The sequence below is a fragment of the Panthera leo genome, chromosome E2 (assembly GCF_018350215.1).
Source record: "Panthera leo isolate Ple1 chromosome E2, P.leo_Ple1_pat1.1, whole genome shotgun sequence".
Lineage (NCBI taxonomy): Eukaryota > Metazoa > Chordata > Mammalia > Carnivora > Felidae > Panthera > Panthera leo.
This window is the reverse complement of record NC_056693.1, coordinates 59,689,257-59,714,597: the sequence shown is the minus strand read 5'-3', so window position 1 is coordinate 59,714,597 and position 25,341 is coordinate 59,689,257. Positions and strand designations below refer to the sequence as shown.

At 63.8% G+C, this 25,341-nt stretch overlaps 1 protein-coding gene across 1 annotated transcript in view; it reads left to right on the top strand.

Moving 5' to 3' along the window:
• The window catches only part of SLC7A5 (solute carrier family 7 member 5), a 31,934-nt gene extending 9,156 nt beyond the window's left edge, over nt 1–22,778 (top strand). Inside the window, exons 2-10 of the mRNA XM_042919859.1 lie at nt 4,312–4,437; nt 13,418–13,523; nt 14,465–14,509; nt 14,952–15,075; nt 15,955–16,058; nt 16,495–16,591; nt 17,911–18,060; nt 19,832–20,009; nt 21,087–22,778. Coding sequence (XP_042775793.1) covers nt 4,312–4,437; nt 13,418–13,523; nt 14,465–14,509; nt 14,952–15,075; nt 15,955–16,058; nt 16,495–16,591; nt 17,911–18,060; nt 19,832–20,009; nt 21,087–21,142 — 986 coding nt within the window. The 3' untranslated portion in view covers nt 21,143–22,778. The remainder of the gene's footprint in view (nt 1–4,311; nt 4,438–13,417; nt 13,524–14,464; nt 14,510–14,951; nt 15,076–15,954; nt 16,059–16,494; nt 16,592–17,910; nt 18,061–19,831; nt 20,010–21,086) is intronic.
• Nucleotides 22,779–25,341: the final 2,563 nt, after the last annotated feature.

The following is a 25,341-nucleotide window of genomic DNA, read 5'->3' as shown; positions in this document are numbered from 1 at the left end:
GGTGTGTTTGACCTCAGGTCAGCAGAGGGAATGGGCCAGCTTCTGTGCGTGGAGGGCACTGAATGATAGAGTGAGTCTGCGTATAGAGCAGGTGCTCATACACTGTTCTTGTTATTAAGATCCTTGCTGGTTTTGTTACCTGAGGAAGTACAGGCCTGATCACTGGGCCTGATAAATTCATCAGCATGGTACCTTCAGTTGGTGTGCTTTTTTTGTGTTTTCTTTTGCTGTTTTTAAATGAAAACAGGCTCCCCTTGCATTTTGAGCCTCCCCTCTGCGTGAGGGGAACAGCTGAATGAGCCAACGGAACACCTAACAGGCCGTTTTCTAGAAGTCAGGTGGGGCCAGGCTGGGTCCTGCTCACATAACCCCCTCCCAGGGGCAGAGGCCAGGGCCAGGAGGAGGCTGGTGGCCTGAGTGGTGGTGGTGAGTATGCTCCCCCCTCCCCCACTCACAGCCACCTGTGCTGTTGTGAAGGTGGCCCCACTAGGTCTGGGGAAGCAGAGCGGGGAGCGTGTCCTGAGTCACATCTGACAACCACCGGTGGCCGCACCCCCAGGACACCCTGTGCTCAGGGTCGAGGAGGGGGAGTCTGCAGACGGGAACGGAAGCCCCCTAGTCAGGCTTGGAGCCGGGGGCAGGCTCTGACTGTGATCAGGTGTCCTGTGAGGCCGTGGGGCTGTCCCCCTTCACTGGGCTGCACTGCCCACCATCGAGGTGTATCTGGACAGGAGGTGGGGTCGCAAGTGGGGCCCCTGCTGGCCCGTGAGGTGGTCGAGGTCACGGCAGGACAAGGATGGGACAGACACACCCCTGAAGGATAAGCTCCCGGTGTGGATGCCCCAGCCCGCTCCTGGCTGTCCTCAGGCAGCCCAAAGCCGGCTTATCTCCCTGGCCCCAGCTGCCTCCGTGTGCCAACTCCATCGTGCTTATCTGGGGGTGCCAGCGTGGGGAGCTCCCCGACAGCGCATCTGCCTGTCAGCCGGCCCGCTGGGCAGTGCCCCGCGGTTACCTGTCCTCTCCCGGCCGCGGAGGGCTGCGAGTCCACGGGGGACGGGGACAACACAGCTAGCCTGCAGGGCTCCCACCCAGAGTCCCAGCATCCCCCCCCCCTTCTGAAGGCATCTTGTCAAGGTGTAGGAGCTTAAAGGCAGGGTGGCCGAAATGCACGGACACTGCTCTGGACGCCACCCCGGGGCTGCTTCTGTCAAGGCCACAGGACAGTGGGTCCCTGATGAATTCGTGTATTTACTTAAGATTACATTTCATTTTGAAACTGTTTTAAAAAGGAACACTAAGGAGGATGTTCAAGCATTTATTTACTCGTTGGCCAAAAGTAAGTGAACATTAGAATTTCATCAGATGTTTCAATCCCTTTTCTAAAAGAAGTAAGTGTTACAAGGTCCTGTTTGTTCTGTGATCAGTTCCCTTCCCCTCCAGCCTGCAGCCCGCCGGCCCTCCTTGCCTGGGGCTCAGGGTGTTCTAGCTGGAGTAGCGGGACCGAGTGGCCCCGGCCTCTGTCCTGCCCCCGTGAGCTGGGGTCTCTGGGCAAGCCAGCTCCCCGTCCTGGAGCCTGAGAAACGGGGAGAGGTGTGGAGACACCCCAGGGAGCAAGTCGTGCCGCCAGAGCCGGTGGCGCTCTGCCGGCACTGCCGTTCCGGGTTTCTAGAGCCTGGCGTGGCTCAGGGGGGCAGGGCTGGCGGAAGAAGCAGGCTCCCGCCTCGGCTACGCCACACCTCCCCTCCCCCTCCCCCTCCCGGGGCATGAATGGAGGAATGATGCAATGGGCCGGCCTCTTGCCGAATGCGCTCTGGGGCTGGTGGGGGGGGGGGTGGGAGCGGCGGAATGCTAGCTGCCGAGGCACCAGAGTCCTTCCCCACTTCCCCTATAAGGTGGTCACACTCCCACATAAGGAAATGTGAGGCCGTCCCGGAAAAGCCCCCGGCGGCCCCACCCTCTCGGTGTGCAGAGGCTCCCTGGGACCGAGTGGCAGGAAGGAACAGCCCCGAGCCCGGCCTCACCTTCAGGGCCCTTCCATCCTGGATCCCAGCCCCGCGGCAGGTTGGATCAGTACCAGTGCAGGGAGAGGGAATTCATCCTGTCCCTGGCCTTCACTGCGATTCCTGGGGGGTGTCAGAAGGGCCCCAGAGGGTCTGCCCCCTAACACCTCGGCACAGGGGGCCGCTGTGAGCCTCTGTTTCGTCTTCTGTGCTGAGAATGGCAGTGCTGACGTGGTTAATACACCACAGCCATCTCCCTGTTGGCTCTGAGGGCCTGGACGGAGCCTGTGCCCGCTCCCCGGGGCCACACAGTGAAGGTCACCAGTGCTGGTTGCCCCGGGCACACCTCGGTCCCTCATCTTGGCCGGGCGCGGCTCCTACTTCAGGACGTGGACATTGTGTCTTGAGCCCCACCGCCCTGAGGCAGCTCATTTTACTGCGGACCTGGCCGTTGCAGGTTGCAGGTGCAGAACCACCGCCGAGGAGCCCAGGGGGCTGGGCCGGGGTCCAGGCCAGGCCCAAACGTAGCAGCTCTGTGCTGTCACCCAGTGCCGGGACGTTCTGACTGTTTCAGCTTAGGAAGGGCAGCTAACTGCTCTCAGGACAGTTTCCACCTGAACCCTTCCTGCCGGGCACCATCTTGGTAGGCCGTTGCATCAGCCAGAGCTCAGGGCAGCGGAGGAAAATGGGAGTGGGGGAGGGTGCTATTAAGGTGTCAGTTAATTTCCTGGAGCGATAAGCAGGTGGCCGGTGAAGCCTTAATCTTCTCCAGAGCACGCCGGGCAGAGTTCCTGTTTTTCTTCTACCTGAACTGCCTCATCCACTTCATTAGTGTGGATTTATTTCTTTGGGTCCTACTCCCCGAACTGTAAAATTACATGTAATTACTCTGGCTGGGGAAAGGAGCCACCTGGGGTCTGCCGGCCCTGGGTTGGCTGTGACCGGCAGAGAGGAAACGTGAGCAGATCCTGCCAGTGTTTCTTACCTTTCTGCGGTCCTCAGAGAAGGGGGGAGGGCAGGGGCCCTGGGGAGAGGGGGTCATGGAGAGACCCCTCCGAGCTCCAGCCCTGCTGGTCAGTGTGGAAGGACCAGCCCCGAGCTCTCTCCCGAGGATTAGGGAGGGCAGGGGGCCTGGGGGGACTCATGGAGAGGCCCCTCCCAGCTCCAGCCATGTGCTCTCGAGGATTTCCTGGTGTGAGTAGTCCCTGCACAGCCGATTTCTAGCACCTTCGTGAAGGTGCTGTGCCCAGAGTCAGGACCAGAGCGTGACCAGCTCACCCTTAGAGCGTCTGTCTGCATTGTAGACCACCTGAGCATATGAGAGTTAGAAACAGTGAATCGGAAGGTCTCGGTGTTGAGCATTTGTTTCTTTCCTTTGTTCTAGAATAATTTTGTTTTGCTGTGAGTTTATGGAGTGGCCATGAGGTCCCTGAGCACTTACTTGCCCGTGTCTCCTGCACACCCGAATATCCCAACTTTGGCTCAGGTCCGGGGTCCCACAGGGAGCCCCGGCGGGGCTTGGGTGTGCGTGTCCAGGCGAGCTTATGGAGCCTGGTTTGGCAGCCTGCCTGGGCAGCGCCCCCTGCCCAGTCCCATCTCCCCTCCCTTCCACGTTGGGGGGCTGGGGGGGGGGGCCGTCTGTGATACGTGTGATTTTGTCTTCAGTGTTTGCTGTGAAAATAGCAGTAGGACGGGGCGGGGGTGAGTGCCTATTGTGTTCTTTACCAGCTGGACCCGCCTGAGTGGTGTTGGCCCCCCGCGCCCCGGGCTGTGGCCTCACCTTAAGTCCCCACTTCGCGTGTCAGAATCGCCCCGTGGTGCCAGCACTTGGCTTGTGAAATCGTTTTGTGCTACTAGTATCTCACCCGTTTCCTCGGTGGGATTCCAGCAGGTTCTCTCTGCAGAAAGGGTTCCTTGCCTTCAGGAAGTGAGGTGGGCTGTGCGGGCACCTAAATCGTGCTGAAACCGTGAGAGGCGTGCACAGCGAGCGCAGCCTCCTCCGAGTGCAAATGTGCGAGTGCAAATGTGCGAGTGCAAATGTGCGTTTGCAACCTACGCTCCGAAGGCGGGGCCGCCCAGGTGCGCAGCAGGTGGGGTGGGGGAGGGGCGGGACCGGCCGTGGTGACCTCCCCCCGTAGGAGGTGGAAATTCATCCGTTGAAACTCCTTGATGACGGTCCCGGGGGCTTGTGGGACCGTAGCTTCGTCGAGAGTCAAGTGGTGCAGTCCTCCGCCTTTGACCTTGGGCCTGGAGAAGGTCAAGCATAGCGGAACCCGCCGGCTGCCTTCTCACTGCTGCCCTCTCTCTACAGTGCTGCTCACGGCCGTGAACTGTTACAGCGTGAAGGCTGCCACCCGAGTCCAGGACGCCTTCGCTGCCGCCAAGCTCCTGGCGCTGGCCCTCATCATTCTCCTGGGCTTCATCCAGATCGGGAAGGGTGAGTGTAACCTCTGGGCCCCCGTCCCCAAATGCCCCGCGTGCGCATGGTTTCATTTGAGCCGTCGGCAGAGAGACTGAGCATCACCCCCCCACAAGTTAAACCCACCGCAAGCGATGGGGAGAAACAGACCCGCCCCGTCCCCTCCGAACCTCACTCTCCTACCCACACTTGAGGGCAGGGGTCGGATGGCGACGTGGGGGTTCGCAGAGTGACCTTAGCGCTGTGCCAGCGCGTGGAGGGCGCAACGGGGTGGAGCTCTTGCTGGTTTGCCTGTTGCTGAGGCGGATCTCGCATCCAGGAGCACAAATCTTAAGGGCCTGTCTGATGGGGAGGATGTGGGAACACCCCCCCCGCCATGACGTCTGGCGACTTTCGGTGGTGGTGTGGCCCGCAGCGCCGGGAACAGAAGTAAAGTTTCTCCTGCGGACAGGGGAGGGCATCAGAGATCCCGCAGCGGCTGGTGCAGGGCAGTTCCTGAGGGCCCCTTCAGAGAAGGTCGCCGAGGGGTACACAGGCGGAGCTCGTGTCCCCGGCCCCTGCATTGGCCCCGTTCTGCGTGCCCTCAGGGCACTGGGGTGCGGGAAGGCAGTACCCGGTGCCCCCCCACCCCAGCCTGACTCCCCTGGTCGTGGGGGCGAGCCGGGATTCGGACCGGGTTTACGTTGTCCAAGGTCCGTGCTGGCACCAAGCTGCAGGTCTGGTGCCAGTCTTCCCCACTGTGACACCCCACGTGGGCAGCTGCAGGCGTCTTTGTTCCCGTCCACCCTCTTCACCCAGCTGCTGGCTAGCTGGGCGTGGAGTGGGTAGAAAACCCCTCGTGGCCCCACACCTGCCGTGTCCTCTGAGCGTCTGCTGTGACACCCAGAAATTCATCTTGTGGTTCCGGACTCTCCTGTTTCCTTCCCTGTAATGGCCACGCGGGGCACTGTGATTTATGGGGACCCAGCGTCCACAGACCACGGGCCTGTGCAGGGGAGCGCGCGTGACTCTGCAGAATTGGGTGCACGCGGGGCTGCGGTGGCCGCCACAGTGCCTGCCCTCACGGGCCCTCTTCTGGGGGTAAAGAGAGGCCCACGTGCTGGTCCACACTGACCTAGTAAAGTGGCAGCAAGAATCCAGAGAGTTTGGGCAGATTGTCGTCATCGAGCACGTTAACGTGTAGGAAGCTCTGACCACCCAGCACCCAGGGGCTCTGGTTCTGTCGGCATCGAAGGGGAAATTGCGGCTGATTTCCAGATCACTTTCTGTGGAAGGTAGGTCACTGCTTCAGGAGCTGGACGTCATGCTGAGAGTGTGTCCAACCGGTGCCTCGGCCTCAGTGGTGTCAGATCACCCACCCACGCTCGGGTGAGCCCCCCGGGCAGGGCTGGGGGCGGGGGCGGGACGTGCCCCAGTGCGTGCCTCTGGGCGCTCCCGCCGCACTCCGGGAGCCGTCCTGGGGCTCGGCTTCTGGCCTCTTCTTTAAGACAAGACCTTATCTTTCTCCTTATTCCTCGGGTCTCGAGGACCCTGGTCGGGGCTGAATAACTCTGAAGCCTCGTGAGGAGCTTGGCCTGGTGGGTGGGACCCAGCCGACCAGGCTTTGTGTAGCCAGGACGCTCGGCCTTCGAAAGACTTGCCCGTGAAGGTATTTGCTTGGCTGGTATGATGAGGAATGTGGAGGGGGCGACCTGACTTTTGTAAAAACAGATTTCAGTAGGGATAGCAAAGGGCTTTTGTTCAGCTAGAATACCTAATATGTTTATAATCGTGTTGCTGTCGAAAGCCTCCTCCTCCCCAGAGCAATTCCTTCTTCAACTTGGGATACAGTGCAGCGCCTGTAGAATCTGTCTCCTGGTTTTCCTCAAGAGATTTATGTCGTTCCCAGACGAATGCCTTCCCTTCTGGGGGACACGTTGCAGACGTCGACCCCCTTCTCCTACGGTGGAGTCCGTAGGTCCGCCTGCCAGAGGCCCTGGGTCCCCGTGCTGGTGGCTTGGCTGTGCCCAAGCATCGCGCAGACCCCGGGCGCCCCGCTCCGCCGGGCATGGTGGTCGGTGTCCTCCCCACCCCCACCCCCACCCCCAGCACCCCGGTGGGCCCAAGGGCCGCAGAAGGGACTTGAGGCCAGCCAGCCATGGGTCAGCCATGGGCCCCACTGGGCTCGTTATCTCGAGACCTGCGAGCAGTTGTTCATCACACCGTCCTTCGCCAGAACTTCCCGGGCCCCGAGTACAAGTCTGTTGGCCCCGGTGGCCCCTGCTGGCCAGAGCTCGGCCGTGGGCTGGGGACCCCAGACAGCACGTGAACAGGAGAATTGCAGACGGGCAGGCGGACGAGGCGCCAGCCGGGACCAGGACTGAGGACGGGAGGGGGAGGCTGGACGCAGGCGCAGAGTCGAACAGAGAGACTGCTCTGCAGGGTCCCGGGCCAAGCCGTCCCGCGTGGGAGCAGCTCAGCTACCCTGTGGCTGGGGCTGGGGGGCCCCGCGGGGTCGGGCCTGCGGGCCCGGCGTCACGTGAGTTGTCTGCATTTGCTCCCAGCGTCCTCCAAAGGGGAGACAGAACTCAGGTCAGCATTTCAGACCCAGTGGCTGCCGCACAAAGCGTGGGCCGCTTGGCCGGGGAGGCCACAGAGGCCCTTTGAGGCCCGTACCTGCCGGCCGCCTCCACCTGCTGTGTCTTTTGTTCTGTTGGCTCCTTACTGGACACCCTGCAGGTGCCGTGGCCCCGAGGTCAGGCTGTTCCCGAAGCCAAGTAGGCGTTTCCCAGCCCAGAAGGTGGGAGCGGGTTGCGACAGGCGCGTCCCTGTGCCCAGGCCCCTCCCGGGGGGCACACAATGGGACCCTTGTGGTTTTGCGTGGGCTGCAGCATCGGGAGGGGGGAGAGCGGCCGGTGTGGACGGCCCAGTTGTACAGATACAAGTGCTTCCTCCCTCGCCGCGTCCCCCTGCACGATGCCCTCTGCTGAGGGAGGTCGTGGGAGGCGCAGTCTCCATGCGCCAGGCAGTCCTGCCCCCCAGCCCCCTGCCCTCCCGAGCCCCCAGCAGCTCACAGAAGTTCACCCCGCTTCTGGGACGTTCGTCCCAGTTGCCAGGACACCTGGCCGTGGTTTGTACCACAAGTGGAGGCTCCTGGCTTCCGTGTTGATTATCTCCTGTGTCTGGGCACTGTCCCAAAGTGACAGGGGGTCTCGGGATGGGGGGAGACGGTCCCGGCAGGATGGGCAAGCCTGGCAGCGAGGAAGTGGGCTGTTGCCCCTCAAAGTGGGGGGCCAGACACCCTCAGTGTTCCCAAGCCTAGCCTCCCCTCGCAGAGGACTTCAGGGCTCATTTCAGCGGGGCTCAGGGTTGGGCCGGGATCGCAGGACCCTATAACGGGCCATGTAGGGCTAGGGTTCGGTTCTCTACCCTGCACCGGTTACCTGTGGCCCAGGAACAGGGATGGGACTGTGGGATGGGGCAGGGCCATCACCTGGTGGCCGGTGCCCGTGACCCATCTCCTCGCTGAACGTTGAGAGCCACAGGTCACGGGGCTACTTGGGAAGGCGTGGCAAAGCTACCATCGAGGCAGGCTTGGTGGTGTTTTCCTGTGGATGTTCTTTGATAATTTTTAGTTGAGGCCTTTTCTTTGGGTCTGCACGCCTCTGCACTAACTCAGCATCCAGAGTTGTAACAGATTCGAAATCACATGGTCTGCTTGGGCCACCCTGTGGCAGGAGATCAAAGCTCCTGCTGGCTCGCCTGTGCCCTGGGGCGGCCAGGAACGGGAGGTGGGGGCAGAGCAGCCACAGAGCCCCGCGCTGGGCACGGTTCGTTCCCAGGGGTCTCTGGCGGCCTGTTCAGTAGGGAGTGGGCCCCTTTCAACTGGGAATTGAGGTTTGCAGCAGATCTCGAGGCCGAGGGGCCAGCTCCTCCAAGGGGTCAGCTCTTCCAAGGGGTTAAAAGACGGGGGCGTCTGCGACAGACGCTGGCCAGGTGAACAAGCACTGACCTCTCAGCCTCCCCAGACCCAGATTCCTGCCCGGTTCGTAGACCTCAAGCAGAGCTGGAGCACAGACACCAGGCGTCTGGGACTCGCCCCGGGGTGGGACAGTGGGAGAGAAGAACCTGGTGAACTGGCCGGCAGGATGCACCCTCTCCGAGGATGCTGGTGTCTGGACGGAGCTGGAGACCCATCGCTGTGCTTTGTCCCCAGGCCCACTGAGGGCTCTGATTGTGCAGAGTTGACTTGCCCGGGAGGTCTGGTGGCCCCACGGGTGACAGCCCATTTTACAGAACAGGAGCCCGAGGCCACAGCTTATCCCAGGCACGTCCGTGAGGCACAGAGTGGAGACCAGTGAGTCTGACCCAGACAGAGTGAGGCCCGCCGGTGTGTCTGCAGACAGTGTCCTGTTGTCCTCCTCACAATTCTGGGGGACAAAAGTCCAGAATCAGGGCTGCGTTCCCTCTGAAACTCAGGGGGATTCCTGCTTGTCTGTTCAGGCTGCTGGCGTCCCTGGGCTTGTGGCTGCAGCACTGTGCCCTCTCTGCCTCGTCCCCCGGGCCTCTCCCAGTGGCCTCTGTGTCCTGTAAGGACACTTGTGGGCTTCAGGGCCTACCCTCATCTACGATCTCATTTCAAGACCCTTACCTTAATTCCATCTTCAAAGACCCTTTTCCAAATCAGGTCACATTCAGAGGTTCTGGGCTGACATGAATTGGGGGGACCCTGTTCAGCATATCTCTTGACATAAACGGCCATCCCCTGGGGCCCCAGAGGGATAAAGTGGGAGCAGAGGCGGAAGGTTCCAGCACGGTGGATGCTCCCCAGTTTGGGATGACTTTCCCGTGGTGTCCCCGTCCCAGGAGGGGTGCCCCTGGGCTGGTCTGGCTGTGGGAAAGCACTGGGTGGGGATGGGGCTTGGCCAGACCTAGAGTTCTGGCATTTTCTGCAGCTGCCTCCCACTGCCCATTTCCAGATTGGGGCGTTGACAGGCTCCCAGGGCCCCAGAGAAGGCCTGGGAACGCCTGACCAGGCCTTCCTCCCACACAGAGGTCGGGCTGGGTCTCAGGAGCCGCAGACCCTGTAGGGAGCCCTTGTCCTCTTTCAGGAGCCACGGGTCTAGCACACTTCCCTGGTGGGAAAAAGGGCCACTGGGTGCCCTCCCCCACCCATCATCCATGACTCCCATCGCTGCGTCCGTGTGACTCAGAGATCTGGGCTGGCTTTCTCTGAGAGCAGCTCCCTGGGGCCTCTGAGCATCCCCCCGCCAATTACCCCGCTTCTCAGGGGGTCCCAGTGGGTGGGAGGCAGGCTCTGCCGGGACATCACAGCTTGCCGACGGGCACGTCTGGCCGTGCGTTGGCGTGCACATTCCTCGCGGCCCGTCCGGGAGGGCGCTGGCAGTGGCCGCGACTTAGGGGATTTAGGGCTGGGACGGGCAGACTTGAGCAGAGGGGCTTCGGGCTAGCCCGCGGCACGGAAGAGCAGAGGGCCGGGCCCACCGAGGTGGCAAGCTGCCTTCTCTTGAGGCAGCAGTTCGAGGCCGCTTTGAGGTCTGCAGAAAAATTGCAGAGAAGGGGCGCTGGCACAGGGGACCCGGTAAGTTGTGGGTCCCAGGGTTTCTGCCCCCCACTCGGAGCCTACAGCAGGACGTGCCGTCTGTCTGTCCATGGCCATCAGTCTTGCCTGCTCACAGAGTGGGCTGGGGCCCGGTGGGGACAGAGACCGACTGGTCAGCTTGGAGCACAGTGGCCATCAGGGGACTGTTGTCATTCACCTCTGTCCAGTGCAGCCCAGTTTGGGGTCTGGGGGAGTGAACGGCCGGCACAGCTCACGCGTCTGCCCCAGCCACGGGAGCAGCGGTGTGTGGACCGGGCTTCTGTTCCTGAATTGTTGCCATCTGGGGGCTGCCCTCTGCCTTCCAGGGTGTCCAACAGCGCCCGTGGCCTCTGCCCCCTAAATGTCCCCAGCCACGATAGCCCCCAGTGTCTCCAGACGTGGCCGTACATCCCCTGGTTGCCGAGGGCAGGCCGGTGTTGGAGACCACGCGTGGGGTCTAGAGTCTGCCCTCCTCACCAGGACAGTCTGTGTCTCTTTGCTGCGCCCCACCCCCTGCTCACCGCCTCCGTCGCCGCCGGGCTCGGTGCAGCTGCCGACACACATCATTCAGCGGAGGTGTGGCTGTCTTCGCCCGCTTCTCGCTGGCCTGGAGACGGGCAGGCGGGGCCTCCCGCCAGCTCTCCAGACCTCCTTCCAGAATGCCTGCTGTTAGGGCTCCAGCCCCAGCAGGACACCAGGACAGTGAGGGCAGGCACAGCCAGTGTCCCTGAGTGGCCGCCCAGGCCAAGTGCCACACGGAGCCGGCAGACCCAGCGCCCACTCTCTGATGCCCGTCAAGAAGGAGGGGCCGCGTGCTTGGCCAGCATTTGGTCGGGAGCCCGGAGGAGCTACGGGTCTCCCTCCTGGGCCGGCGTCCAGCACAGGCCGAGGCTGAGCACGGCCAGGAGCCCTGCCGGGGACGCATGCGAGCCGGCCACTCTCGAGGCAGCTCAGGCTCCTGTCCCTCCCTGTGTCCCTGGTGTGCCGCCGCCGGGCCCACCGTGCCTGTGGGAGGTGACGGCCTGGAGGAACTAGCTGAGGTTTGACCGGTGCCTGCCCCAGCCCATGCTGGGGCAAGAGCAGGAGGCCCGCCAGCCACGCTCCACGCTGCGGGGTCTGGCGGTGCTGGGATGTCCGCCTTCCTCCAAGGCACCTCGGGCACTTTGCAGACAGAGTGAGGCCCCAGACAACTGAGGGAGGTCCCGGCAGATGACCCGGCCACGCTGGTCCTAGGAAAGAAATCTCATGGGCTATTTGGGAGAGACCTGGCTGAGGCCCCCAGTGAGATTCTTTAATCTGTGTTTGGTCCGAGCAGCTAGTATCTTCCTGGCATTTTAGACACTGCAAAAGCAAGCTTGTAAATCCCAGAAAATACTGTTCTACATCAGGAGTTCTGTGCCCGGCACGTTCGTCTCAGGCGGAGGACCGTGTGTCCGTGTCAGAACGCTGAGCTGGTGACCGCAGCACGAGTGACCCCTTGGTGAGAACCCTGAGGCTACGGGGCCTGGGGCTGAAAACTTATGGCTCTTACCTGAAAACCCCAGGGCTGTATATCAAGCCTTGAATTTTATCCCTGTGCCAGCACTCGATCCGTAGGGCACAGGGGTCCTTCTGAGCCACCGGCCTTTCCCGTGGGTGGTGGTCACCAAAAGCCAGAGCCATCCGCCTGCCTGGGGCGTCTCCAGCCCACACGTGCACACACACTGTGCACGGATCACACACACGTGAATACATGCGCACACGCACGCACACAGTGTCTCTAATTCGGGTGGGGGCCACTTCTAACAACTGCTCCCAAACCCGTATCCCAGCACGTGAAAAAAGAAACTTAACTTGAATAGTAACCAGGGTGCATAGAGGCGTATCCTAGTAGGAATAGGAAAACTGGGCAGATTGACGGGAGAATTACAGGTTTGAGACAAGCCCGCGTTACTCGTGAGGAGCCTTTATTGTGAAAGACCACCAATGCTCTGGAAGTCTCTGCAGGACCTGTGAGCCGTCTCATCGGGCTCCCCCAGACCCTTTGGAGCAGCGCGGCATTCTGGGAGGTGTAGGGTGGTGTGGACACGCACGCAGTGCCTGAGGTCAGACCCGTTAGCCCTCACGATCCTAGATCCCACTGTGTGCTGGCAGTTCCCCACCCCCAGGGCAGGTGGCCCCGGCCTCAGTTTCCCCAGCTGTTGCACAGCAAAAGTACACGGACAGGGCTGCGGGATGCGGCGGAGCTCTGCAGACGTAAAGGAGGACACACTCTGGACCATTTCCATAGGGGAGCCGCCAGGACGGAGCCCAGAGGGGCTCCGGGCGCTCTTGTGGGGTGTTGTTGAAGGGTGTGCTGTCCCGAGCCAGCACTCGGCACTGTCTCCGCCTACCCAGCCTGGTGACCACCCTGTGACCAGGCAGTCCCACGACCTGGGTCTCCAACACAGGTCACATGCGGGCAGCGGGCTGGGTGAGAGGCCAGCCGCCCCGGGGTCTGTTCAGCTCCTCACGAGACCGTGGCCTCATCAGGGGGCGGGGGCTGGGCACCTCAAGGATCCCACATCCACCTCTCAGCTCAGGCTGGGGACCAAAGGCCCAAGCACACCTGTGGGGTCAGGACACACAGGCCTGAGGGCAGAGTCCAGATCAGCGTAGGAAAATGGACCCAGAAACAGAGATTGGGGTCCCTTCTCTCCACCCCCACCCCCCCCACTGCGGTGTTTGCTGTAGGAAACTCTGTGCTCTTTTTGAGGCCTCCCAGGGAAGGGGGTGACAGGCTTTATGGGAACCTCCCTTCCATCGTCCCCTCTGCGAACATCCTCACGTTCCGTCGCGTCCTGTTCCTGGGGTGACTGAGGCGGTCACTTGTGGGTGGTGTGGGGTCCCTTGAGAACTTGGGCTCCCCTGGCATCGTCCACCCTCCCATCCCCGGGGGGCCCGCAGGCCCACTGGCTGTGGGCGACACTGACCCTTGGGCAGCCCCGGGGTCACGTCCAGGGACACCTCGGAGTCAGTTTCAGGAAGTTCCATGCTGATGCTTGCTGACGGGTCACGTTCCCAGCACTGCAGGTAGGAGAGCGCAGAGTCAGGCCCAGGCGCCACTGGCCCGGGGCTCGTGTCACGGACTCTGCAGGGAGTGTTCTCTGGGGTGACTGGGGCTGCCCGCCCCCTCCGCACCTGCCCTTCTGGGCGCATGGACCACGCACAACCAAGGGTCCACAGAGCTGCCGACCCCTCCCAGGTGGGCTGGCGGCCAGGCCCACGGCACGACCACGCTGTCCTCCACCTGCTCGCTCCTGGTCCCGGGCAGAGTTGGGAATCCTGCGTGGGTCAGGTGGCTCGGCACGTATTTTGCTCCAGGAACATTCCAGAACTTGCGGTGCGGTCTCTGCGGTGCTCTCTGACCAGCATTCCTTTCTGTTTGGCCTTTTCCAGGTGGTGTGTCCAATCTGGATCCCAAGTCCTCGTTTGAGGGCACCAAACTGGACGTGGGAAACATTGTGCTGGCGTTGTACAGTGGCCTCTTTGCCTACGGGGGATGGTAGGTTCCGGAATGTCGGGGTCTCTGGGCCTTGGGACACGCAGGCTGGGTGGGCCCCGAAGCATCCAGAAGTCTGGCCCTCCACGGTGGTTCTGGAGAGTGGCAGGAAAGCCTCTCGGGGCCGCCGCTAGCCCCTTGCATCCCAGAAGAGCACAGAGAGGGTTCCAGAGCAGCCCCGGGCGCTGTCCGCAGCGCGCCTCGGCCCCTGAGAAGATGCTCCTGGAGACAGATCTCTGCTGACGGGCATAAAGCATTTAGGCTGAAGGCCCTGAGCCGGGTGGTTCTCGGCCTCTCCCCACCAGGAGCGAGGACCCTGTCTGTGGCCCTTGCCGGCGCCTTCCGTCCCTCTGGATCCTCCGCTGTGGCCCCTGCCCCTGGGCCAGGCTGTACTGAGCCGTGAGAGTGGCTGCTGTGCGGCAGGCTGGCGGGCAGGCAGGTGAGGAAGGCGCTGGAGAGGGTCAGGCAGCGGACGGGTGCCTCGGGGCACGCTTAGTGGAGTGGTGCCATTTAGCACGGGCACTGAACCCGTGCGGGCCGCCTTTGAGTCTCTTTCCACGTGGCCTCTGAGCCTGACCTTGAGTGCTCAGCGTGGACGTTAATATCCGCACACGAAGCGGGCCTGTGCGGGTGGAGGTGCCCAGGACGCCGCCGTTCAGGCTGGACCGTGAGCCCGCCTCAGACACAGTGCTGGCGCCTGGGGTGGGGGACGCAGCGGGTCAAGGACAGGCTGTGGGGGCGGCGGCTGATTTCCCTCAGGACAGGGTGTCGCCGTGCCAGCTCACCCTGTGTCCCCAGCTGCTCACCAAGTGGTGGTGGGTGCGGGGATCTCGTCCCCAGGGGCCCAGAGCAGCCGGGGGGGGGGGGGGGGGTCCCGTGGGATCTGTATTCCCCTAATGATTGTGGGAGGGAAGCGTAATTAAATTCTGCTCTCTCGATTCTAGGAATTACTTGAATTTCGTCACGGAGGAGATGATCAATCCCTACAGGTACGAGTGTGAACAGGGACTTCTGTCATCTTCACGAGAGAAGGTTCTGCCTCCCAGCCACCCACGGGCCCACGCGGGGCCTTGCAGGGGGTGGGGGTGGGGGGCTTTGGGGTTAGGACTCGTGCTAGGGAGGTGGGTGCTGGTTTCCAGCCTCACACCGGCCACGTGGTGGCCAGGTGACCTCAGACGAGGTCCCCCCCTCAGGACGGGCAGGAATTCCTGCTTCACGGACCTGGGCTCAGGGATGGGGGGTTGAGTCTCCAGCCCCGGCTCACACAGCTGCCTGTCCGCAGGGGCCAGCTTCCAGCCGCTTACCCGTGCTGGCGACGCGTCCCGCCGGGCCCTTCCCCACGCCGCGAGGCTCAGGACCCGGCTCCTCGCCATCCGGTCTGGCTCCACGCCGGGCTGCGCTTAGCTGACGTGCCCCTGCCCTTCTTTCCAGAAACCTGCCCCTGGCTATCATCATCTCCCTCCCCATCGTCACCCTGGTGTATGTGCTGACGAACCTGGCCTACTTCACCACGTTGTCCACGGAGCAGATGCTGACGTCGGAGGCTGTGGCCGTGGTAAGACGCCACCCTGCGGCCTGGCCGGGTCACCGAGAGGCCCGCTCTGCCATCTCTGAGGCCCGATGCTGAGCAGACCGGGCCCCTCGTCCTCGAACCACACGCTGCCCAGAGGCTCAAGCTGTGCCTTGCCTAGTCCCGGGAAAGAGTAAGGTGCCGGCTCTTAACCCTGGCTCACGTGACACGCTCGGGGTGTTCGAAAATGCTGGTGCCCAGCCTCCCCCAGGCCAGCGCTCGGTCAGCACGTCTGTGGTGGTCCCAGCCAGAGTGATTGGGTTGTTTTAGCTTTCTTTAGTTTTGAGAGAAAACACACGAGCAGGGGAGGGGCGGAGAGAGGACGGAGCGAGAATCCCAAGCAGTTTCCGCGCTGTCCGCACAGAGCCCGACTCAGGGCTTAAGCTCACACACCGTGAGATCATGACCTGAGCCGCCCCTGCTGGGCATCGTGGACGCTGGGTTCCGAGGAGGGGCGCGGCATCTCCGGGTCCCACAGGGGCGGCCGACTGAGCGCCTTGCCAACCCCCAGACCACGCGGGGGGTCCCCAGAGCCGTTGGTCTCCCCACCTGCAGCGCCCACCCCTTGCACCTTCTGAACGAACCCCAAGCCCCGCTCTGGGCCCGGTGTGCGGGCCCGGCCAGAGGTAGCACTTGTGCTGACGGGGGAACGTGGGTGCCCGTGAGAGGTGCCCGAGGGAAGTGCCCGCAGGTGTGGACGGGGAGTGAGGCCCTGTCCCTGGGACCGCCCCCCGCAGTCCAGTCCCCGGGGGCTCGCTCCGTGCGCAGAAGCCTCCCGACGAGCACGTAGGAAGCCGTCCCCAGGAGGGGGCCGGGCCGGGAGGCGCCGCGGGGCCTGGGGGCTCACGCTCCGCGTTTGCCTAGGACTTCGGGACCTATCACCTGGGCGTCATGTCCTGGATCATCCCCGTCTTCGTGGGCCTGTCCTGCTTCGGCTCTGTCAACGGGTCCCTCTTCACGTCCTCCAGGTGAGCCCACGCCAGGACCAGCCTCCTGTCACCCGGGCTCTGTGGGGGCCGGGGCGGAGTGGGGGGCCGTCCCTGCACAGCGCTGTCCAGCGTGTGTCCGAAAGTCTGCTTCCTCACTGAGGAACACGTAGCCGTCAAAACGTCCCAGTAATGCAGAGCTACGGGACCCGTGGCCTCTACCCTGCCCCCCCGGTCCCCTGCCCGCAGGCGACTCGACTGTGTCCTTCTGGAATCTCTCACGGGTTCGCGTCAAACACGGCCCGGAGGGGGGGACGGAGGCGAGGAAGGCTGAATTCGCCCCTTTGCCCGCTGAGCCCATCAGGGCCCCTGAGAAGCGCAGGTGGGGAGCCCAGCCCGTGGGCCCGGCCCTCTCGGCTCCCCGCCCCGCCTGGGGGCCCACGGGGCGGAGGCTGAACGCTCGCTCCTCTGTCCGCAGGCTGTTCTTCGTGGGGTCCAGGGAGGGCCATCTGCCTTCCGTCCTCTCCATGATCCACCCACGGCTCCTGACGCCCATGCCCTCCCTCGTGTTTACGGTAGGCAGGCTGTGCCGTCCAGAGTCCCGTCCTCCAGCCCCAGTCGAAATGGGAGACTGGCGCGTCCCTCGGGGCCCGCCTTGGGGGGCTCCCTGGCGGGAGGCCGCGCGTTCCCTCTACGTGAAGCCTGTCGCGGCTTCGCCCGGCGTCCGCTGGCTGCAGACGGGAGGTGGACGCTGAGACAGAGCCCCCCCGACGCCAGTGTTTCCTCACGTGCTTTCACCGAATGCCAAAGGGCACCGGATTCTTTCATTCCCAATGCTACGCGTAGTGGCTGTAAAACAGAAAACCTCGGAACAGCCTGGAAGCGGGTGAGGAGAAGACTCTCCCAGGAGACCGCTGTTGACAGGCAGCTCCCTGAGCTGTGTGGGCGCCGTGCACTCACAGCGTTTGCTTGCTCGACGAGATCACGTTGTGCGTTTTTCTTCAGCTCGTCCGACGTCTGCCTGTGCGGGTGCGCGCCGGGCAGTTAGTTCTCGGCCGCTACGGGACTGACCCCCCCCCCCGCCCCCCAGGCCATAGGGGAACCGCTCTCGTGCGGCTGGAGGCGCCTCTTCCCAGGTGGCTCGCCACACAGCCACAGGCAGGAGCACGCGCCACGTGTTCTGTGACCTGGGCTCAGAAGTCACCCCCGTCATTGCTGTGCTTTTCTGTGTTAGGAGTGCGAGCCCGTAGGCCCAGCGGACAGAGGGTTTAGGTCTACCTCTCGGAGAGAGAAGGATCAAGTGATTGTTGGATGTGTTTTGGTTTTTTATTTATTGTATCTTGTCATTTTTTTTAACATTCATTTTTGAGAGGGAGAGACAGAGCGTGAGCAGGGGAGGGGCAGAGAGAGAGGGAGAAGCAGAATCCAAAGCAGGCTCCGGCTCCGAGCTGTCAGCACAGAGCCCGACGCGGGGCTGGAACCCACGAACCGCGAGATCGTGACCTGAGCTGAAGTCGGACGCTTCACCGACCGAGCCACCCCGGCGCCCCCGGACGTGTTTTAAAACACTGCAGGGTTTAGTCTCAGTATCGAAACCGCCACGTGGTGGTCACGGCCGGGGTGCGCCACATTTGTTTAAACGACCCCATAGTGAGCCAGTGACGCCGCGGCGAGGGCGGGGTTGGGCGTCCCCTTCTGCTCCCCGTGGCGCGTCTGTCTCTTCCGCAAGATCCAGGCGCCGTCACTGTTTTCCCATTTGCTCCTGCCTCTGCCCTTGGAGAACTCACGTGTTGTCCAGACCGGGCCTTCCCTTCGGAGCCAGAGCGAGCAGGTGTGGTTTCCCCGCGTCATTCCGGCTGTCCTGCTCACCGCGTCCCCGTTTCTCTGCTTGCAGTGCATCATGACCCTCCTGTACGCCTTCTCTAGAGACATTTTCTCCGTCATCAACTTCTTCAGCTTCTTCAACTGGCTCTGCGTGGCCCTGGCCATCATCGGCATGCTGTGGCTTCGCTACAAGAAGCCCGAGCTGGAGCGGCCCATCAAGGTGAGGGCCTGGCCGCTGGGGGGTCGGCACGGCCCGGGGCCGGTCGGGGGGTTGGCAGTCACGCACCTGAGAAACAAGGTCTGAGTGTCCGTCAGAGCCCTGGGCTGGGAACCAGGTGGTTCTGTGCCTGTGGCTTGTGGCCGGGCCGGCCGCTGTCCCTCGCTGAGTCTCTGTCTTCCCTCGGCAAGCCAGGGGTCGGGGCCCCTTGTCCGGAGCGTTCTGGTAAGGATCGAGCCAGATAAACGTGGATGTGCTTGTCCGCTAGACCGAGAGTGACTGTTTCTTGGGAATCTCTTAAGTGCTGACACGTGAATGCAGGTGCTGGGGGTTCATCAAAGGATAAAACTGACCCCCTGAGTCTCTGGCCCCCTAGAGCTTCTGTTAACATGGGAGAAGCAGCACACGAGAACCTGAGTGCCAGGGGGGCGATGGCCCTGACTGGCCTGGGGCCGTGTGGAACAGCATGTCTGGGGAGGAGCAGGCACCAGGGCGGGAAGGGGAGGGGGAGGCCAGGCAGGGTGGAGGCGGAACTGGGCCCCCCCCCCCCCCCCCCCCCCCGAGGTCCGCCTGTCCATGGCGCCTGCCCCGGACTCGCCCTGCCCGGGAGAAAGCCGGGTGCCGGCCCGGCCTGAGGCGGGCGCTCTGCCACCTTGTCACCTTCCCAGGGGTGACCTGGTTTCTCCTAAAAGGGGGACCAGAAGGCTGGGCCCCTCCTGAGCCCCGACACTCACATCGTGGCCAGCTGGTGGCAGCTCCCGTCCCTCGTCCTCTTTGTGGTGGCGTGTGGGCCTGCCTGGCAGTCGGCACCTGTCCGTGAGCCTCCTCCCTGGCTCCCCGCCCAGCGGTCCTGCAGAGGCCAGCGGGGTCCAGGAAGGGTTCTTCCGGGGGGAGGGGGACCCGGGAACCTCAGTGCCCTGGGCCATCTTGGCCCTTGCGTGTGGTGGGCTCTGATTCTTTGTCAGCCGGGACAAGGGGTGGCCGCTGTCCTCGAGTTAGGCAGGGCCCATGGTGGGGGTCTCCTGCGGCGTGAGGATGAGCTTGCCCAGCAGAGGGCACGGGGAGGCAGAATTGGGACAGGCGCCCCACCCCCACCCCCTCCGGGCTGTGGGCGGGTCTGTGGGCGGGTCTGTGGCTCCTTTGCCTTGAGCTCTGCGGGTGGGCTGTCTGCCCCCTGCTGTGCAAACCGCGGCTCAGCCTGTCCACAAAGGGCCCTCTGAGAAGGCAGGTGCTGCCGTGTTATTAGCGGGTAGCCGCGGTCTTCCCAGAAGCGCCGGGTCCCAGCTCTGGGTGACGGCGGGAGGGGTGCCGGGCCAGGGTCTCCACCCTGCGACGTGGGAACCGGTGAGGCCGACCTTCCCTGACCTCGGGAAGCCTCCAGGGACCAAGCTGGTTGTCGCCTGTCAGGGCCCCCTGTGCTTAGAGCAGTCCTCGCCAGGCGCCGCGTGCGGAGGGTCAGGGTCGGGGAGGGGGACCGAGGCGAGGTCCCCACGGTCAGGAGCCCCCACCTCGCGCGAGGCCGGCTCCGAAAACCAGTGCAGGCCGCGGCCGGGCAGAAGCTGGAGCGGCCCCAGAGGTCGGAGCCCTTCTCAGCTGGGGCGGGGGCTGGGGTGCAGCGTGTGCCCTGGGGGTCCCAAGTGGGGGGGGGGGTGCCTCCAGCAGGGGCTCGGGGGACACGGTGCTTTCCCCCGGGGTGGACGGGACTCATGTGACGCAGTGGGAGGTGTGGGAAGGGAGTGCCTGGCGTCAGCTCCCTCCCCGTCCCCGTCCCCAGGTGAACCTGGCCCTCCCAGTGTTCTTCATCCTGGCCTGCCTGTTCCTGATCGCCGTGTCCTTCTGGAAGACCCCCGTGGAGTGTGGCATCGGCTTCACCATCATCCTCAGTGGCCTGCCCGTCTACTACTTCGGGGTCTGGTGGAAAAACAAGCCCAAGTGGCTTCTCCGTGGCATCTGTGAGTATCGTTGGGCCGCAGCCGGGGCGCCCCTCGTCCCCACCCGGGGGCCCGCCGCCCCCCGCCCCAGAGTAGGGCCATTTGGCGCTCTGACCTAACCCCACTGTCCAGGAGCAGTGGAGCGCATGATGTCCCCAGGTCCCGGGGTCGGCCAGCGTAGGAGAGATGCATCCCTGGCGGGGGGCCCATGGAAACAGCAGGGTTCGGGCCCTGGGACGTGGGTGGCAGTGACGTTTAGCGCACGTGGTCCGGGGCTAAGACGCTCAGCTCGGCAGCAGCTAATCTCAGAACAAGGGATTCCAGAAAACCAGGCTGCCTTTGACGAGCGATGAAATCCTTCCGTCTGTCTCCGGCTTGAACGCAGCTGGCTGACCCAGAAAGGCAGGGGAGGAGAACGCAGGGTCCCTGCACCGCCGTCCTGGGTGCGATTGACAGGCCAGCTTCAGGACCCTGTACTGAAACAGCCTGTACCGTGGCGGGTCCCTGGAGGAGTCAGGCGGTCTGCAGGCCTGTGCCACCATCACCACGTGCCCGTGGGCCCTTGCGCGCTCTCATCGGCGCCCGCCCGCCGTCGCGTTGGTGAAGCTTTGCTTCCAGTCTAGACCCCCGGCTCCCGGTCGGTCATCTTTCACCGCCCCACGCGCCCAGGGCAGGAACCCCTCCGTCCTGATGTCAACACCCACCCAGGATCAGTGCTCCCGGAGTCTGTGGTGGCAGGTGTCCATCGGGCTCCAGCCCCTCTGCGGGACCACAGGCTAGCCTCGGAGGAGGAGGGCATGCCCCAGCCCTCCAGCAGCGGGCCCTGCGCCCCATTGTGGTTCCTCATAACCCTGGGCTCTGAAAGCGAGGTGAGGGGTGGGGCCGGCCCCTGCCTGTTGCCAGGTTCCTTGGCCACCCCAGCCGGGTGTGCAGGCTGGCACCCAGCGGCAGGGAGGCCGCACAGCGGGAAGGTTCACGTAGGAAGGTGGCCACTCTTGCGGCTTTGGACGGCGTGGCCACGGAGGGGCAGGGGGAGCCGCGGCCCACATCACGCGGGTGCCCCCCCAGCCTAACTCCGCTATCCCCTCCCCCCACCAGTTTCCACGACGGTCCTTTGCCAGAAGCTCATGCAAGTGGTGCCCCAGGAGACGTAGGCGAGAAGGGCCGAGAAGCTGCCGGAAAGAAACGCACAAAGATCGTGACAAAACAACTCACCTCGAAAAGCGACTCTAGTCCTGTCATCCAGGCAGCTCAGCTGAGCGCCCCACACCGTCCCTCCGCCGGGTCAGGGGGCCGGGGCCACAGTAAAAACTGGTACGAATCTAGTCCCAGAAAGTGAACTTCCACCCTTACCTCCGTGAGCGGTGGACCGAGGAGAGGCCGGGCCCCTGGCGCCCCGCGGACCGTTGGCCACGTTGGGCCCTTCTCCTTCCCACCTTGGTTTATTTGTATTATTTTTTTAACTTAAGTTTTAGGTCAAGTTGACAACACCACGATGCTTAGTTTCTAAAGAACTGAGGGGGAGCGGGGAGAGTTTCCCCTCACGCCCCCCACAGCACGATTGCCTCAGAGGGACCAGGTCGTTTGCGGAGCGCGACCCTTGGCCCGGTCTCGGTGCAGGCTCCCGGGAAGGGAGGGATTCTGAGCACCGGACACTCCAGTCCCACGAACAGAGCGCCCAACACTCCGGCCTCGCCGCGTGGACCTCAGAGCTGCACTGACAGACAGCGGCCCAGACCACACGCTTAGCTTTTTTTGTCGTCGCTTGTTGTCGTAGATGTAGTGACTTAGCGAAAACGAATCTCGGGACTTAGGTCTCTTTGCCTTAAAGACCCAAGGGTAGATTTCCTCTCCCGTCCCCAGAAGAGAGAAGAGAAAGTCACTAGAACAGCGGCCTTCAGAGAGTGACACTGGCCCCAGCTCCACACAAGGCTGGTCCCGAGCCCGGTGTCTGCTGTAGGTGGGGGCCTCCGACAGAGGTCACGAGCAGCTGGACGGTCCCTGAGCTGAGCCGCCACCGGTGTGTACTACCCGGGATGTGGCTCAGAGCCAGCTCCGGGCCAGACCCCAACACCCGGGATGCACTGGGCTTCCGACCTCGTACGTCCCGCCCTGGACGCCAGCCTCAGCAACGGCAGCACCATGGCAGGACTCAGGCGTCTTCTGTGCCCGCCGGACGTGGGCCGTGGGTGGCACCGCCTCCAGCCCGCTCCGCATCCAGCATCAGAACCGGGCTGTAGCTTTTTCAGGCACGGCCCCAGACTCGGAATCTTCTAGAACCGACCAGACGAGAAAGGCAGACACTGTGACCCCTCGTGGGCTTCCCAGCCGGGGAGTCCCTCAAGGCAGCCGCCTCCCAGCCGGGGCCTGAAGAACCGACCTCACGGGCTGGGCGGCACCCCAGCCAACTGCCTGGCCCCGGCCCCGGCCCCCTCCTGCACGGCCGGGCCCTCTTCACCGCTCTGACTGCTGCTCCGGAGACTTCTGTCTTTGTGGTTCCCAAGGAGCCTTCCCCAGGGGCAGCAGCTGGGGCCCGGCCAGTGTGTCCTACTCTGGCTGGCGGCCCCGGGTTACCGCTGTGTGAGGGCAGGGAGCACTGCCCTCCAGGGTCATGCATCTCCCGCCAGACCCCCATCTTAGGCCCCGGGTGGCTCTGCTTGGTCCCTGACTGCTGACCACCTCCCCAGGGGCGCGCTGAGCTGAGCCCTCAGGCGCCCGGAGGCTGAGAAGTGGGCCGGGCGGCCATTCCTCCTGCTTGGGGGCTGAGCACAGTGCTGGCTCTGGGGGGACGCAGGGGGCTGGGGGGCGGGTGTGGGGAACTGGGGCAGTGTTGCCTTGCGGGGGTGGACTGGGGGCCCGGGGACCCTGTCTCACACAGGCGGCGCTGGAGGGGGCCCCGGGAGGTCACAGGTAGTTCTGACATGCGACTGTCCCCGCATCGGTCTGGCACATCTGCTGTGAAGGGGGGTCGGAGCCCAGGCTGCAGTTCCTGGAGCTGTGCCCCCCCCCCACTTGGCCCAGGGACCCCCTCAGAAGGCGGGGACCACCCAGGCGCCATGCAAGCCCGCAGACACTACACGGCGCCTCTGTGGTGACCTTCCAGGTGGGACAGGGACTCTGTCCCACCACCCTACTGACAGGTGCCCCCGAGCGCTCCCCATTTGTCAGGCTTCGTTTGTTTTAAACCAAACCCTGTCATAACCATGAGCGTTTGTTAGCGGTTCTGCTGTTTGATCCTGTCCGACGTGTCGCTAATTTGCAGGGTGCTGTTGGCAGTATGTCTATTTATTTGCGGGGTCGATGGCCTTGCTGCTTCACAGTGTTCCCGCTGTCTCGTGTCCCTGTTGGCGTCGCGGCCACGTCAGCCCGGCCGGGACACCTGCCCGTAACGGTGTCGCTTCACGTCTCTTTCTCTTTTCCCGTTAATGGCTAACCTGTTGTGCTGGGCTGGTTCAGGGTGGGGAGTTGGGGGCTTTTCTTTTGTTTTTTAAAGAAAACCGATCAGAATCTTAAGTGCTGCGGGTGGTTTTCTGTGTCCTGTTCCCAGCGCCACATTCTGGGTGTAGGGAGGGGCCTGGGCATTCTCCCCACAGATGGGGGTGACCACACACCCCTTGGCCCACCTCATTCGTTCGCTCATTCATTCATTCACCGACAGGGCCTCCTTGGGGCCGGCACAGCAGGAGGCCGGACGTGGGGGCCGTGGGCCCTGCCTCGGGATGTGTGGTGAAGGCCGGGCAGGAGACAGGCTGGGCGAGAGTCGAGGTCGGCCTCTTGGAGGGGCTGCTGGAGTCCGGATGGAGGAGACCCCGAGGCGGGGAGAGCACCACGGGGAGGCACGTGTAGCTGGGGGTTGGGAGGGAGGGCGGCCCCCGGTGGAGCGGGGCCGAGAGCCACGGTGACACAGGCCCACGGACGGCACTCACTCAGTTCCGGCAAACTCCGGAGCGTCAGCGTTCGAACGGGGCCTTGAGGACCGGCGGGACGGGGGTCTGCCGGGCCGGAAAGGGTGTTTTGGGGCAGCCGCAGCCTGTGCCTCGGTGGATGAGGCAGGACTGTCCGCATCAGCTGCCTTGTGAGCCCAGGTCAGGGGCACGAGGGCACGAAAGACTGGGACTGCGGGTTCGGGTGCTCCGTGAAGGGAGCACCTGCTCCGTCCCGCGGACAGGGGGCCCACCAGAGGGAGGGGGTGCTGCCTGTGGCCCCGAAAGCCGCCGGGCGCGGGTCCCCGGTGCTGCCACCGAGAACACCGGGACCACCACGGCCCAACCACACGCGGGCTCCCTACGCACCGAACCCCAGAGCCGAGCGGCCTAGGGGACCCCGCTACACCCCTGCTGGACACCCTCCCCCCCTGCCCCCGGGGGCCTGGTGCCCACGACGGTTCTCACTCCTGCCCAAGTACCGGGCCACCCCGCTGTCTGCTCCCGGGAGCCCAGCTGCACTCGCACAGGAGTCCTGCTTCTGTCCCAGGGAGGCACGTGGGAAACCTCGTTGTGACTGTTCCGTGGCCCCAGCCCAGGGGCAGCTGCCCTTTCTCTGTTGTTGATGAAATAGGGTCCTGACGCTGTAAAGGACAGTTCTCAAACCTCCCATGGGGAACAGCCACACACCAGCAGTCCGGCTCTCCCTGTGAGGGGTGGGCAGAGAGAGAAGGTGGGAGAGAGGGAGACGGGGGAGAGGGAGGGGTGGAGCAGGGAGAGAGATGTCCACGAGGCAGGGCACCTACTCAGCCACCGTGCCAGGAGAGGAACGTGTTTGCAGGAGCGGCGGGGAGGTTGTGGGGTGCCGGCTGCCACAGGAGACCCCTCGTGGCCCCCCAGTTTCTAGAAAATCCTGCCAGGCTCACCGAATTCACCAGGTGCTCGTCTGGAGAGCCCGTGAGGGGGTGGGCTGGGTCAGGCCAGCGACAGCGAAACCCGCACCATTGCCCATGCGATTAGCCGGATGCACCGGGAGTACAGGGTTTCGGTGGCCGCAGGAAGAGGGGTCAGGCAAGTGGATTGGGGATTCCGAGCACAGCTGGAGGGGATGGGACATCTGGGCCAGGTGACAGAGCTCAGGAGCCCCAGGGTGTCACAAGGACCCCGGGGAGGGGGCGGTACGACCGCCCGGAGCTCCCCCTGCGCGTGCACCTGCCCCCAGCTGAGGCCCTTTCTGAGCCCCCTGAATACAGGAACTTGTGTGGCCTCCAGAGTCCAAATCCTCGGCCCCCTCCGGACCAGCCCCTGCACATGGGGAAGGAGGGAGGGGCCCCGGGCCTGGAGCCCAAGTCCTTGGGCGCTCTCCCCAGTGAAAGCAGGCAGGCCCTCTCCCCTGCATGCACGCGGGCTGCGCACACTAGACGGGTCTG